General features: G+C 50.9%; 1 protein-coding gene across 1 annotated transcript in view; it reads right to left on the bottom strand.

The window, feature by feature from the left end:
- The window catches only part of FAM114A2 (family with sequence similarity 114 member A2), a 56,529-nt gene that overhangs the window by 34,470 nt on the left and 5,448 nt on the right, over nt 1–16,611 (bottom strand). Inside the window, exons 3-5 of the mRNA XM_075344315.1 lie at nt 13,633–13,726; nt 12,702–12,800; nt 10,735–10,841 (exon numbers count right to left, since the gene is read on the bottom strand). Coding sequence (XP_075200430.1) covers nt 10,735–10,841; nt 12,702–12,800; nt 13,633–13,726 — 300 coding nt within the window. The remainder of the gene's footprint in view (nt 1–10,734; nt 10,842–12,701; nt 12,801–13,632; nt 13,727–16,611) is intronic.

Here is a 16,611-nt window from a genome sequence, read left to right as displayed (position 1 = left end):
TTCCTAGCCTGTCTCATAGTGGCAATGACCTCTTGAGATAATCCTGAAGACGCTAGGATCCAGGACTCAATGGCCACACAGTCAGGTTGAGGGCCGCAGAATTCAGATGGAAAAACGGCCCTTGAGATAGCAAATCTGGTCGGTCTGGCAGTGCCCACGGTTGGCCGACCGTGAGATGCCACAGATCCGGGTACCACGACCTCCTCGGCCAGTCTGGAGCGACGAGGATGGCGCGGCGGCAGTCGGCCCTTATCTTGCGTAACACTCTGGGCAACAGAGCCAGAGGAGGAAACACATAAGGAAGCTGAAACTGCGACCAATCCTGAACTAAGGCGTCTGCCGCCAGAGCTCTGTGATCTTGAGATCGAGCCATGAATGTTGGGACCTTGTTGTTGTGCCGTGACGCCATTAGGTCGACGTCCGGCATCCCCCAGCGGCAATAGATCTCCTGAAACACGTCCGGGTGAAGGGACCATTCCCCTGCGTCCATGCCCTGGCGACTGAGAAAGTCTGCTTCCCAGTTTTCTACGCCCGGGATGTGAACTGCGGATATGGTGGATGCTGTGGCTTCCACCCACAGCAGAATCCGCCGGACTTCCTGGAAGGCTTGCCGACTGCGTGTCCCACCTTGGTGGTTGATGTAAGCCACCGCTGTGGAGTTGTCCGACTGAATTCGGATCTGCTTGCCTTCCAGCCACTGCTGGAACGCTTTTAGGGCAAGATACACTGCCCTGATCTCCAGAACATTGATCTGAAGTGAGGACTCTTGCTGAGTCCACGTACCCTGAGCCCTGTGGTGGAGAAAAACTGCTCCCCACCCTGACAGGCTCGCGTCCGTCGTGACCACCGCCCAGGATGGGGGTAGGAAGGATTTTCCTTTCGATAATGAGGTGGGAAGAAGCCACCACCGAAGGGAAGCTTTGGTTGCTTGAGAGAGGGAGACGTTCCTGTCTAGGGACGTCGGCCTCCTGTCCCACTTGCGTAGGATGTCCCATTGAAGAGGACGCAGGTGAAACTGCGCGAAAGGGACTGCTTCCATTGCTGCCACCATCTTCCCCAGGAAGTGCATGAGGCGCCTCAAGGGGTGTGACCGACCTTGAAGGAGAGATTGTACCCCTGTCTGTAGTGAACGCTGTTTGTCCAGCGGAAGCTTCACTATTGCTGGAAGAGTATGAAACTCCATGCCAAGATATGTCAGTGATTGGACCGGTGTCAGATTTGACTTTGGAAAATTGATGATCCACCCGAAACTCTGGAGAATCTCCAGAGTAACGTTGAGGCTGTGTTGGCATGCCTCTTGAGAGGGTGCCTTGACCAGCAGATCGTCTAAGTAAGGTATCACTGAGTGACCCTGAGAGTGGAGGACCGCAACTACTGTAGCCATGACCTTGGTGAAAACCCTTGGGGCTGTCGCCAGGCCGAACGGCAGTGCCGCGAACTGAAGGTGTTCGTCTCCTATGGCGAAGCGCAAGAAGCGCTGATGCTCTGGAGCAATTGGTACGTGGAGATAAGCATCCTTGATATCGATCGATGCTAGGAAATCTCCTTGGGACATTGAGGCGATGACGGAGCGGAGGGATTCCATCCGGAACCGCCTGGTCCTTACGTGTTTGTTGAGCAGTTTTAGGTCCAAAACAGGACGGAAGGACCCGTCCTTCTTTGGAACCACAAACAGGTTGGAGTAGAAACCGTGACTCTGTTGCTGAAGAGTAACCGGGACCACCACTCCTTCTGCCTTCAGAATGCCCACCGCCTGCAGAAGAGCCTCGGCTCGCTCGGGAGGCGGAGATGTTCTGAAGAATCGAGTCGGAGGACGAGAGCTGAACTCTATCCTGTAACCGTGAGACAAAATGTCTCTCACCCAACGGACTTTTACTTGTGGCAGCCAGGTGTCGCAAAAGCGGGAGAGCCTGCCACCGACCGAGGATGCGGTGTGAGGAGGTCGTAAGTCATGAGGAAGCCGCCTTGGTAGCGGCACCTCCGGCGGTCTTTTTAGGGCGTGATTTAGACCGCCATGCGTCGGAGTTCCTCTGATCCTTCTGAGGCCTTTTGGACGAGGAGAATTGGGACCTGCCCATACCCCGAAAGGACCGAAACCTCGACTGTCCCCTCCTCTGTTGGGGTGTTTTTGGTTTGGCCTGGGGTAAGGATGTTTCCTTTCCCTTGGATTGTTTGATGATTTCATCCAATCTCTCACCAAACAAACGGTCGCCAGAAAATGGCAATCCAGTTAAGCACTTTTTGGAAGCCGAATCTGCCTTCCATTCCCGCAGCCACAAGGCCCTGCGTATTGCCACCGAATTGACGGCTGCAACCGCCGTACGGGTCGCAGAGTCCAGGACAGCATTAATAGCGTAGGACGCAAATGCCGACGTTTGAGAGGTTATGGACGCCACCTGCGGCGCAGACGTACGTGTGAGTGCGTCAATTTGCGCCTGACCAGCTGAGATAGCTTGGAGTGCCCATACGGCTGCGAATGCTGGAGCAAAAGACGCGCCGATAGCTTCATAGATGGATTTCAACCAGAGCTCCATCTGTCTGTCAGTGGCATCCTTGAGTGAAGCTCCATCTTCCACTGCAACTATGGATCTAGCCGCCAGTCTGGAGATTGGAGGATCCACCTTGGGACACTGAGTCCAGCCCTTGACCACGTCAGGGGGAAAAGGGTAACGTGTATCCTTAAGGCGCTTGGAAAAACGCTTATCTGGATAAGCTCGGTGTTTCTGGACTGCCTCTCTGAAGTCAGAGTGGTCCAGAAACATACTCTTTGTACGCTTGGGAAACCTGAAACGGAATTTCTCCTGCTGAGAAGCTGACTCCTCCACAGGAGGACCTGAGGGAGAAATATTCAACATTTCATTGATGGACGCAATAAGATCATTCACTATGGCGTCCCCATCAGGAGTATCAAGGTTGAGAGCGGCTTCAGGATCAGAATCCTGATCAGCTACCTCCGCTTCATCATACAGAGAGTCCTCTCGCTGAGACCCTGAACATTGTGATGATGTCGAGGGAATTTCATAGCGAGCTCGCTTAGTCGGTCTGGGGCTGCGGTCCGTGTCAGAGACCTCACCCTGGGATCCATGAGACACCCCAGGAAGACATTGCTGTTCCAACTGAGGGGAACCAGGGGACAATGATACCACAGTGCCCCTGGCTTGAGATGCCGGCCTGGACTGCAAGGCTTCTAATATCTTAGCCATAGTCTCAGAAAGTCTTTCAGTAAAAACTGCAAACTCCGTCCCTGTCACCTGGACAGTGTTAACAGGTGGTTCTCCCTGGGCCACCCCTAGCAGAGGCTCCGGCTGAGAAAGTGCCACAGGGGCCGAGCATTGCACACAATGAGGGTCAGTGGAACCTGCCGGCAGTATAGCCGTACATGCTGCACAGGCAGCATAGTAAGTCAGTGCCTTGGCACCCTTGCTATTTGTGGACGACATGCTGTTGTCTCCTCTGAGCAATACAGGAGGGTATATAGCCACAAATCAACAGTGCACCCTACAGTGTAAAGTATAGACTATAATCATATAAACTATAAATACACTTCTGCACTAGTGGGGCCAGCACCACAGGTGCTGCTTGCCGCCCGCGCAAAGCGGTTGTGTGGGCACCAGAATTCCTGCCTGGGTCTCTTTGAGCTTGTCTCTCCTCTCCAGCGTTAGCAGAGCTGAGAGGAATGGCTGCCAGCGTCCTGGGGAGAGGAGGGAGCCGTGGGCGTGACCCAGAAAAGTGCGGGAACTGGTGCCCCACTGTGCAGAGTGAGGGGGGTGGAGTATGCAAAGCATGCTCCAGCCCTCAGTGCTGCCGTGCTGTACAGCGTCCCGCCCTTCCCCTGACTGGCAGGGGTGGGGGCGGGAAGAAAGACACAAACACACTCAGCGACGCTGAAGTGTATAGTGGCACAAATGCAGCCAGCGCTGCTGTCCCCGGTGCACTAGCACACCCAGCAATGCTGGAGTGTTGCTGTGCGCGGTCCCCACGGGGACACAGAGTACCTCCAAGTAGCAGGGCCATGTCCCTGAACGATACTCGGCTCCTATCCAGCAGGGTCCTCAGGAGCTGTGGATGGAGCACGGTCTCCTGTGCCTGGAGACCGATGGGATCCCACTTCACCCAGAGCCCTAATTGAGGGATGGGGAAGGAAAGCAGCATGTGGGCTCCAGCCTCCGTACCCGCAATGGATACCTCAACCTTAACAACACCGCCGACAAGAGTGGGGTGAGAAGGGAGCATGCTGGGGGCCCTGTCATGGGCCCTCTTTTCTTCCATCCGACATAGTCAGCAGCTGCTGCTGACTAAGCTGTGGAGCTATGCGTGGATGTCTGACCTCCTTCGCACAAAGCATAAAAACTGATGAGCCCGTAGCAGTACGGGGGGTGTATAGGCTGAAGGGGAGGGGCTTTACACTTTTAGTGTAATACTTTGTGTGGCCTCCGGAGGCATAGCTATACACCCAATTGTCTGGGTCTCCCAATTAGGAGCGACAAAGAAATGGCCCTTGAGACAGCAAGTCTGGACGGTCTGGGAGTGCCCACGGTTGACCCACCGTGAGGTGCCACAGATCCGGGTACCACAACCTCCTCGGCCAGTCTGGAGCGACGAGGATGGCGCGGCGGCAGTCGGACCTGATCTTGCGTAACACTCTGGGCAGCAGTGCCAGAGGAGGAAATACATAAGGCAGTCGAAACTGCGACCAATCCTGAACTAATGCGTCCGCCGCCAGAGCTCTGTGATCTTGAGACCGTGCCATGAATGCCGGGACTTTGTTGTTGTGCCGAGACGCCATGAGGTCGACGTCCGGCGTTCCCCAGCGGCAACAGATCTCTTGAAACACGTCCGGGTGAAGAGACCATTCCCCTGCGTCCATGCCCTGGCGACTGAGAAAGTCTGCTTCCCAGTTTTCTACACCCGGGATGTGAACTGCGGAGATGGTGGAGGCTGTGGCTTCCGCCCACAGCAGAATCCGCCGAACTTCTTGGAAGGCTTGACGACTGCGTGTGCCGCCCTGGTGGTTGATGTACGCGACCGCCGTGGCGTTGTCCGACTGTATTCGGATCTGCCTGCCCTCCAGCCACCGCTGGAATGCCTTTAGGGCTAGATACACTGCCCTTATCTCCAGAACATTGATCTGAAGGGAGGACTCTGTCGGAGTCCAGGTTCCCTGAGCCCTGTGGTGGAGGAAGACCGCTCCCCACCCTGACAGACTCGCGTCCGTCGTGACCACAGCCCAGGATGGGGGCAGGAAGGATTTTCCCTTCGACAAAGAAGTGGGAAGAAGCCACCACTGAAGAGAGGTTTTGGCTGCCAGTGAAAGAGAGACGTTCCTGTCTAGGGACGTCGACCTCCTGTCCCATTTGCGGAGAATGTCCCATTGAAGTGGACGCAGATGAAACTGCGCAAAGGGAACTGCCTCCATTGCTGCCACCATCTTCCCTAGGAAGTGCATGAGGCGCCTCAAGGGGTGTGACTGGGCCCGAAGGAGAGATTGCACCCCTGTCTGCAGTGAACGCTGTTTGTCCAGCGGAAGCTTCACTATCGCTGAGAGAGTATGAAACTCCATCCCGAGGTAAGTCAGTGATTGGGTCGGTGTCAATTTTGACTTTGGGAAATTGATGATCCACCCGAACCTCTGGAGAGTCTCCAGAGCAATGGTCAGGCTGTGTTGACATGCCACCCGGGAGGGTGCCTTCACTAGAAGATCGTCTAAGTAAGGGATCACCAAGTGGCCCTGAGAGTGTAGGACCGCCACCACTGCTGCCATGACCTTGGTGAAGACCCGTGGGGCTGTCGCCAGGCCGAAAGGCAGTGCCACGAACTGAAGGTGTTCGTTCCCGATGGCGAAACGCAGGAAGTGTTGATGCTCTGGTGCAATCTGCACATGGAGATAAGCATCCCTGATGTCGATTGATGCTAGGAAGTCTCCTTGGGACATCGAGGCGATGACAGAGCGGAGAGATTCCATCCGGAACCGTCTGGTTCTCACGTGTCTGTTGAGCAGTTTGAGGTCCAGAACGGGGCGGAATGATCCGTCCTTTTTTGGCACCACGAACAAGTTGGAGTAAAAACCGCGACCACGTTCTTGAAGGGGAACGGGGATCACAACTCCTTCTGCCTTCAGAGTGTTCACCGCCTGAAAAAGTGCATCGGCTCGCTCGGGGGGCGGAGATGTTCTGAAGAAACGAGTCGGAGGACGAGAACTGAGCTCTATCCTGTAACCGTGAGACAGAATGTCTCTCACCCATCGGTCTTGGACATGTGGCCACCAGAAGTCGCAAAAGCGGAAGAGCCTGCCACCGACCGAGGATGCGGTTTGGGGAGGCCGAAAGTCATGAGGAGGCCGCCTTGGAGGCGGTTCCTCCGGCGGTCTTTGTAGGACGTGACTTAGACCGCCATGCAGAAGAGTTCCTCTGGCCCTTCTCTGACCTGTTGGACGTGGAGGAATGGGACCTGGCTGAGGGCCGAAAGGACCGAAACCTCGGTTGTATTTTTCGTTGCTGAGGTCTGTTTGGTTTGGACTGGGGTAAGGACGAGTCCTTTCCCTTGGATTGTTTAATAATTTCGTCCAATTGCTCGCCAAACAAACGGTCGCCAGAAAATGGCAAACCGGTTAAAAACTTCTTGGAAGCAGAGTCTGCCTTCCATTCGCGTAGCCACATGGCCCTGCGGACTGCCACCGAATTGGCGGATGCTACCGCTGTACGGCTCGCAGAGTCCAGGACGGCGTTCATGGCGTAGGACGAAAAGGCCGACGCCTGAGAAGTCAAAGACACAACTTGCGGAGCAGAGGTACGTGTGACCGCATTAATCTCAGACAGACAAGCTGAGATAGCTTGGAGTGCCCACACGGCTGCAAAGGCCGGAGCAAAAGACGCGCCTATGGCTTCATAGATGGATTTCATCAGGAGCTCTATTTGCCTGTCAGTGGCATCCTTGAGCGATGAACCATCTGCCACTGATACTACGGATCTAGCCGCCAGTCTAGAGACTGGAGGATCCACCTTGGGACACTGAGCCCAACCCTTAACTACGTCAGGGGGGAAGGGATAACGTGTGTCAGTAAGGCGCTTAGTAAAGCGCTTGTCCGGAAATGCTCTGTGCTTCTGGACAGCATCTCTGAAGTTAGAGTGATCGAAAAACGCACTCCGTGTACGTTTGAGAAACCTAAACTGGTGCTTCTCCTGCTGCGAAGTCGACTCCTCTATAGGTGGAGTTGGGGGAGAAAGATCTAGCACCTGGTTGATGGACGCTATAAGGTCATTTACTATGGCGTCCCCTTCAGGTGTATCTAGATTGAAAGCAACGTCAGGATCAGAGCCCTGAGCTGCGACCTCCGCTTCATCCTCCAGAGAGTCCTCATGCTGAGACCCCGAACAGCGTGATGAAGTCAGGGAAGGTTCCCAGCGAGCCCGCTTAGCCGGTCTGGGACTGCGGTCCGTGTCGGAGTCCTCACCGTGGGACCTAGGTGTCACCCCAGGAGCACTTTGCTGCGCCGACCGAGAGAGGCCTGGGGGCGATGAACTCACAGTGCCCTGGGCCTGTGTTACCGATCTGGACTGCAAGGCTTCTAGTATCTTAGCAGACCATTTGTCCATAGACTGAGCCATGGACTGTGAAAGCGACTCAGAGAGTTTCTCAGCCAAAACTGCAAACTCTGTCCCTGCCACCTGGACAGTGGAAGCCGGCGGTTCTACCTGAGCCGAGGGTCCCACCAGTGCCGAGGCTCCGGCTGAGTGAGTGCCACAGGGGCCGAGCATTGCACACAGTGAGGGTAGGTGGAACCTGCAGGTAACATAGCCGCACAAGAGGTACAGGTTGCAAAATAACCCTGTGCCTTGGCACCCTTGCTCTTTGCGGACGACATCCTGTTGTCTCCTCTGAGAGTGATCAGTGAGGGTATATAGCCAAAAGCAAAATAATGCGGCCGAACAGAGAAAATGTATACTATATATATATATATATATATATATATATATATATATATATATATATATACACACACACACTTCGGCACCCTAGGGGGGCCAGCACCTGGTAACCGGTGTGGCTTACCGACCGCCCAAAGCGGTTGTGTGTCCACCAGATTCCCCGCCTGGGCCTCCCAGAGCTGCAGAGCTCGTTCTGAAATCCTCCACCGGCAGAAGTGATTGTAACAATGGCTGCCAGAGTTCTCAGGGGAGGAGGGAGCCGTGGGCGGTGACTAATAAAGTGCGGGAATCTGGTGCCCCACAGTGCTCAGTGAGGGGGGAGGAGAACACCTAAGTATGCTCCAGCCCTCACTGCCGACGTCCAGTCGACCGTCCCGCCCTTACCCCTGACTGGCAGGCCCGGGGGCGGGAGTTATGGTACTAGGCCGCAGAAGCCGGGGACTAAATTTAATAACGCGGCCGACGAACAGGCGCGGTCGGCGCAGTAGTCCCGGTCGTCACAGAAAAACAGCAGCCGCTGCAGCGTCTGTAACACAGGCGCTCCATGCGCCGTCCCCAAGGGGACACAGAGTACCTTTTAGATGCAGGGCCTGTCCCTGATGATACCCAGTCTCCTGTCCGTCAGATTCCCCCAGGGGCTGCGGAGGGAGCCCGGTCCTAGTGAAAGGTGACCGGTTAGGATCCCACTTCTCCCAGAGCCTCTAAGGGATGGGGAAGGAAAACGGCATGTGGCTCCAGCCTTTGTACCCGCAATGGGTACCTCAACCTTGACAGCACCACCGACTTAGTGGGGTGAGAAGGGAGCATGCCGGGGGCCCCGTGGGGGCCCTCTTTTCTTCCATCCGATGCAATCAGCAGCTGCTGCTGGCTAAAATGTGGAGCTTGCGTGAATGTGTGCCTCCTTCAACACAAAGCATAAAACTGATGGGCCCGTGATGCACGGGAGGGTGTATAGGCAGAGGGGAGGGGTTACACTTTTTAAAGTGTAATACTTTGTGTGGCCTCCGGAGGCAGAAGCTATACACCCAATTGTCTGGGTCTCCCAATGGAGCGACAAAGAAAAGATATTTAAGGTGGCCACTTGCAAGTAGTTCTCCTATTTGAATCTCCTATGAAGGGTGGCATCATGGGCTCCTCAAAACAACTCTCAAATGATCTGAAAACAAAGATTATTCAACATAGTTGTTCAGGGGAAGGATACAAAAAGTTGTCTCAGAGATTTAAACTGTCAGTTTCCACTGTGAGGAACATAGTAAGGAAATAGAAGAACACAGGTACAGTTCTTGTTAAGCCCAGAAGTGGCAGGCCAAGAAAAATATTAGAAAGGCAGAGAAGAAGAATGGTGAGAACAGTCAAGGACAATCCACAGACCACCTCCAAAGACCTGCAGCTTCATCTTGCTGCAGATGGTGTCAATGTGCATCGGTCAACAATACAGCGCACGTTGCACAAGGAGAAGCTGTATGGGAGAGTGATGGGAAAGAAGCCGTTTCTGCAAGCACGCCACAAACAGAGTCGCCTGAGGTATGCAAAAGCACATTTGGACAAGCCAGTTACATTTTGGAAGAAGGTCCTGTGGACTGATGAAACAAAGATTGAGTTGTTTGGTCATACAAAAAGTCGTTATGCATGGAGGCAAAAAAACACGGCATTCCAAGAAAAGCACTTGCTACCCACAGTAAAATTTGGTGGAGGTTCCATCATGCTTTGGGGCTGTGTGGCCAATGCCGGCACCGGGAATCTTGTTAAAGTTGAGGGTCGCATGGATTCAACTCAGTATCAGCAGATTCTTGACAATAATGTGCAAGAATCAGTGACGAAGTTGAAGTTACGCAGGGGATGGATATTTCAGCAAGACAATGATCCAAAACCCAGCTCCAAATCTACTCAGGCATTCATGCAGAGGAACAATTACAATGTTCTGGAATGGCCATCCCAGTCCCCAGACCTGAATATCTTGAACATCTGTGGGATGATTTGAAGCGGCTGTCCATGCTCGGCGACCATCAAACTTAACTGAACTGGAATTGTTGTGTAAACAGGAATGGTCAAAAATACCTTCATCCAGGATCCAGGAACTCATTAAAAGCTACAGGAAGCGACTAGAGGCTGTTATTTTTGCAAAAGGAGAATCTACAAAATATTAATGTCACTTTTATGTTGAGGTGCCCATACTTTTGCACCGGTCAAATTTTGATTAAATGCGGATTGCACATTTTCTGTTAGTACAATAAACCTCATCTCAATCCAGAAATATTACTCAGTCCATCAGTTATTAGATATATGAAACTGAAATAGCTGTTGCAAAAACCCAAATTGTTATAAAGAAAAAAGGTTAACATTAATAGGGGTGCCCAAACTAAATTATATATATAAAATTTTATAAATAAAAAAAAAAATAAAATAAATAATATAAATATATATATATATAATTTTTTTTTTTTTTAATATAAGAATATATACATATGTATATATATCTATATATACTGGTGTTACATATTTTTGTTCTCCAAAGAGATCATGAAAGATTTTTCTTCTTTAATTGTTCATTTTTTCCCCCCACTGTGAATGTGAAATTCAGAGGAGCCCTAGTTACAGGGGGAACTGTAGTGAATTGAGAGCATGCTGAGGACGTTCTAGTCCCCGGAACAATTCCGTTACCAATTTGTTGAGAATTTTACATTTTGTAATTCAGATAAAATAAGCATCAAACTATAGATAATTCATTACACATGGATTTTGCTGTAGAAGATCGGGGGAGGTATTCTTCCATCATGTGTAGATACCGTCTTCTATCGGTTATACTTACTGTGCTCTGCACAGCTGTAGAGATACTGGAAAAGAATCCCAGCGCGCCTGTGATGGGGGACGAGCCCTCCGCCCCTTTGGGTTCACTGTTTTCTCCGGCTCCAGCATCTAGATAAAGATAAATAGCTTGAACTTGCTTCATTACAATACATAGAAGCAAAAATGCGCAAGATAAAAGCTTCAAGGTCTCAAATCAAGAAGTGGATATTTAAAAAAAAAGTACTTTGATCATACAACTTCAAAAGTTAGATTTTTGGGGATGCAAAACTACTTCTGAGCAGGCTATATGAAATCCAATTCTGTAACAGTAGATCTTTTATGGAGGAGGTCACAGAACTTTCGTAAACTCCTGAAAATTAAAGGAGCTGTCCGGGAAAACCGTAAAGGAGCTGTCCGGGAAAACCGTAAAGGAGCGGTCCGGGAAAACCGTAAAGGAGCGGTCCGGGAAAACCGTAAAGGAGCGGTCCGGGAAAACCGTAAAGGACCTATCCGGGGAACCGTAAAGGACCTATCCGGGGAACCGTAAAGGACCTATCCGGGGAACCGTAAAGGACCTATCCGGGGAACCGTAAAGGACCTATCCGGGGAACCGTAAAGGACCTATCCGGGGAACCGTAAAGGACCTATCCGGGGAACCGTAAAGGACCTGTCCGGGGAACCGTAAAGGACCTGTCCGGGGAACAGTAGGACCTGTCCGGGGAACAGTAGGACCTGTCCGGGGAACCGTAAAGGACCTGTCCGGGGAACCGTAAAGGACCTGTCCGGGGAACCGTAAAGGATCTGTCCGGGGAACCGTAAAGGATCTGTCCGGGGAACCGTAAAGGATCTGTCCGGGGAACCGTAAAGGACCTGTCCGGGGAACCGTAAAGGACCTGTCCGGGGAACCGTAAAGGACCTGTCCGGGGAACCGTAAAGGACCTGTCCGGGGAACCGTAAAGGACCTGTCCGGGGAACCGTAAAGGACCTGTCCGGGGAACCGTAAAGGACCTATCCGGGGAACAGTAAAGGACCTATCCGGGGAACAGTAAAGGACCTATCCGGGGAACAGTAAAGGACCTATCCGGGGAACAGTAAAGGACCTATCCGGGGAACAGTAAAGGACCTATCCGGGGAACAGTAAAGGAGGTGTTCAGTGAAAATAAATTACCTACTTATTATAAGGATACTAAGTGAAAAATAACTGATCAGTGGAGGTCAAACCGCTGGGACCTGCACCGAGAATGGGGTATGTTCATCCCCTACGTGGGGAACTTTTATTCATTTTAGAAAAAGGAGTGTCAGGTTGGATGCCCGACTGTCACGCTATCCGTTCACTATGGACTGCCAACAAAGCTGAGTGCTGCACTCACCAGTCAAATAAGGAATGAATTGAAAAGCAGTCGAGCATGCGCACTGCTGCTCCATTTTACCAGGGTTAAAAAATGTACCGTTATCTGGATCGGTGCGGAACCCAGAAAACAGTACTCCATTGATCAATTGGTTATCACCTATCCTAACAATAGGTGATAACTTGTTTTCCCCAGATGATCCCTTTAAAGTGCATAGTCACCATTAATGGTAACCTGTCACTAGGTTTGATGCCTGCATGTCAATATACAGCTGGGGTCTATGGTTCTAAAACATTGCGTCAATTGCGCAAAGCACGAGTACCCACCACTGCTGGACTCATCTGGGTAACGTCCAGGAAATGAGTAAAGTTCGGTTAATAACCAATACCGAAACGACCGGGCATGTTTGGAACAATAGGAGGTCAGCTCCAGATTAACAAGACAGTGTCCAAGTGACAGGCTCCCTTTAAATTTATCGTTCTCTTTTGACGGGACGGTTTTTGTTTGTTTGTCTTCCTAAGGGGCTTTCAAAAAGTTTAGGCGTAAAATGGATAAAAAGAAAGTGCATAGCAAAAATCCCAAAATACTACAAAAGCATAAAAAATAGCAATGAAATAAACCGATTAGGGACGTTACTTGCCTTCTGTGAATTCTGTCCGATCCCTAAATGACAGCTCTACAGGACTCGGGACGCCCAGTGAGCTCTCCGCCTTCTCGATAGCAGAGGAGATACCTTGACCTGTGAGGAGGAGCATTCACTGTCACCTTCTACACGACGGGAGTGAGAATAGCTTTGCTTAATATTTTACATTATCATGCTATTTGTACTGGATTGTGAAGTGGTCGTCTGATTGGAATCGACTTAAAGAGGCCTGTGCATGACACCTTGGAGGTCCTTGTTAAGTCTAGAGTCCATGATGTACCTATTAATGAGTCAGAAGCATCTGACTCCAACGAGTCTCTTCATCAAGATCGGCGTGATCAGCACTGGTCTTGATGAAGTGAAGCCAAAGACTTTAGTATGTTTTATACTAGTAAGGCAGAGATAAAATATACTTTTAAAGGGTTATTCTCATGTTTGGGCCAACGGTGCCACTGGTCTGAGGTGTCAATCAAGAAGGAACGCATAGCCTCAAGCAAGCAGGAAGACAGGGGAGCGGTGTACCTTGTCTGACCAAGAGCAACCCCTTTAAGGGTGTGACCAAACATGGGTTGTTGGCCTCTTATTGTTTAATCTCTGCTCACCCACGATATTGTCTCACCCTAAAATTTTTACTAATAGAGATAAGGCTCTGTTTTTCACTGAAGAAACTCTACATTTTGCCAGTCAATCCAGTTTATGGCCACTGGTTCCAACCTAATGGTAGTCAACGAGTCCAACCCGTTCCCATAGACTTTTAAAGCCCAAATGTAAGATATAGGATTGACGTAAGTTTGTCCATTATGCCTAGTGTTTATTTAGACCACTATTTAATAAGACGTTTACAATGATAGTCAATGGGACAAATATACAACTCTATAGGCACCATAATAGGCACTTGAGGCCTCATCAAGGGACTACCTATACTTACCAACAGTAGCCACTGTGGCCGTAGCTGTGGAAATTAAGGACTTGCCCCAGTTGCCCCAATAGCCCCATGAGGATGGAGATTTGGCAGCAGATTCCTGCAAGAAAAAAAAAAAAAAGACTAATAAGCTTCACAGAAAAAAAAAAGAAGATTTTTGGTACTCACGTACAATCTCCTTCTTGTAGCCTTTATTGGGGGATACAAGAACTTAGGGTTAATGTGCTGCCACCTGGAAGCTAACACCAAGAATAGATTTAGAAAAATAAAGTTGATTCCTCCCCAACAGCCTACACCTGGCATCCGACACCCAGCTATTCATTACGGGGAGTACCAAAAATCTTAATTTCTCAGATACTTCATTGGGGGACACAGAAGCCATGGGACTTCTTAAAGCTGACCCTGGGGTGGGAAAACTAACACCAGAACTGCAGAAGGAAGAATAGCCATCCCTCAGGTTATTACCCAAGGAACTGATGCTTGTAGTACACCTATGCTAAGACTTGCAAAGGTAGGAGCGCCACATAGATGTTGATTGAAGACCGAGTAGTGGACCTATGGAATAGAAGAACAGATGCTTGCAGGCATATGACCCCCACGGAGGGAGTAATCCATGCCCTAGCAGAGGTGCCCTAGCTTAGCACAATGTTCTGAATTGGCAGCTCGAAACCAGTCAACTAGATGGAAGGGCCCCAGCAGCTTTTTCCGGTTGTCTACAGGAGATTGAGCAGTCCAACGTGACCAAGAGGCATCTCCAGGACCTGCAAGTCACTACTATCTTGAAGCAGTGAGTAGAGAAGAAGGTCCAAGCCTCAATCTGACAGGAATACTCTGCTATGAACCAGATGGAGAGATCATCTGGCTCCAGCAGCTTTTTCCGGCTGTCCACAGGAAATTGAGCTGTCCAACATGGCCAGGAGGCATCTCCTGCACCTGCAAGTCACAACTATCTTGAAGGTGCCCTGGAGCGCTGAGTAGAGAAGAAGGTCTAAGCCTTAACCTGACAGGAGCCCTCCACTCTGAGAACCAGATGGAAGGATCATACATGGCCGCAGCAGCCTTTTCCGGTCGCCCCATAGGAGATGGAGCTGTCCAACGTGGCCAGGAGGCATCTCCAGGACTTCTAAGTCCTTACTATCTTGAAGGTGCCCTGGAGCAATAAGTAGAGAAGAAGGTCTGACAGGAGTCCCTGCTCTGAGAACCAGATGAAAGGTTTATACCGGGAGGTCTCTCTCTCTCTACTGACCAAGAGCCTGGTCTCGTGGTGTCAAGTTCATCTCCAAAAAAGTCCCTTCTTCTCCAGAGGTTTGGCTCCAGCAGGATTTCATTGTGGTCACATAGTGTTGTGAGTTGTCCAACGTAGTCCACAAGAATTTCCAGAACCTTTAGGTCTCAAACGTTTCGAGGTTAAGGCTACTTTCACACATCCGGTTTGAGCAGTGCGGCTCAATCCGGCTGTGAAACCTATGCAACGGATGCGGCGAAAACACCGCATCCTTTGCATAAGTTTTTACATGCGGCCCGTCCGTTTTTTTCCGGTTGCGGCATGCTACTGAGCACGCGCAGTGGAAGAAACCGCATGCGGCGGCCGGATGCGTTTTTTTCCGCATCGCGCCGCATCCGGCGTCCATAAGCATGCATTGAAAAATGCGCCGCAGCAGCCGGATGCGGCGCGATGCGTTTTTTTTGCCGGAGCAAAAAACGTTGCAGGCAACGTTCCATCCGGCCGCGGCATCGGCTAAATCTGCCGCATGCGGCAAAAACCAGACCGAACGCAAGCCCATGCGACATAATACGGCACTAATGTAAGTCTATGAAAAAAAAAAACGCAACCGGCGGCAAAAAAAACGGTTGCGGTTTTTCTGCAGAGCGCCGTATTGTGCCGCAGAGCAAAAACCGGATGTGTGAAAGTAGCCTAATACGTAGAGATAAAAGGCTCGGAGCGGTAGCCATGTGCCAAGCCAACAGCCTCGGGAAAGTGCCGAAAGCAGGGGCACTGAAAGTCCCCGCCAATTCATTAGGGGTTGTGGTGGTATTTGGCTTTCTAGAGTTACAACAATACAGTACTAAACAGGTTTTTGAGGCTCCTGGTGTCGTCCGGATAATGGAAAAGTACCACTTACTAACATAAAGTGCAATAAAATGTTTATTGCACTAGTTTTTGGTGAAGCGAGTTTATGTCATCAGCTTTTTTATGGACATTAAATGCTTCCTATCATTTTATCACGTGGTTGGTTTATTACCGAGGGCCCATTACGGCGACCTTCACCCGGTGCAGTTAATGTGATACGGACAATATCGTCAAAACAGATGACGAAGCTGAAGATTGTGAATCGTTCAATCAGCAGAATTCAGCTTTGTAATAGTAAGCCAGCTGTACTCTTCATGTACCATATTTTTCGAATAATAAGATGCACTTTTCCTCCCAAAAATTTGGGAGGAAAATGAGGGGTGCATCTTAAAATCCGAATGTAGCTTACTAGGGTGTGGTGAAAAGGCGTCAAAGAAGGCAGGGGGCAATGCTATGCGGTGTGCTGCGGGAGCTGCTCTGTGCGTTATGTGGCGCGGCTCGCTCAGCATTGTGCGGCACGGCGTGGCTCTGTATTGTGCGGGGCTCGGCTCTGTGCGGCTCGCCCTGCATTTTGTGGCGGTGCGCTGCTCTGCTCGGGGCTGCTCTCCTCTGTGCAGCAGTTAGTAAGTCACCGACCATTCTGAACATTTTGGCAGTGAGGGCTTCTTCATATAATGGTGCCTAGAGTTGGCGCGTGCGCAGATGGAACTCTAGGCTCAAGCTCTCATCTGCGTATGCGCGGACTCCGACCGCCATTGTTTGAAGAAGCCCTCACCGCCGATATCTTCAGAATGGCCAGTGCTTTACCGCCCGCCGAGCAGAGCAGCCCCACACAGAGCAGAGCCGCTGCGAGCAGAGCAGCCACGCAAAGAGCAGAGCCTCTGCGAGCAGAGCAGCCCCTCACAGAGCAGAGC

The sequence above is a fragment of the Anomaloglossus baeobatrachus genome, chromosome 4 (genome assembly GCF_048569485.1).
Source record: "Anomaloglossus baeobatrachus isolate aAnoBae1 chromosome 4, aAnoBae1.hap1, whole genome shotgun sequence".
In the NCBI taxonomy this organism is placed as follows: domain Eukaryota; kingdom Metazoa; phylum Chordata; class Amphibia; order Anura; family Aromobatidae; genus Anomaloglossus; species Anomaloglossus baeobatrachus.
Note: the sequence above shows the minus strand (reverse complement) of the source record. Positions and strands in the feature narration are given on the sequence as shown.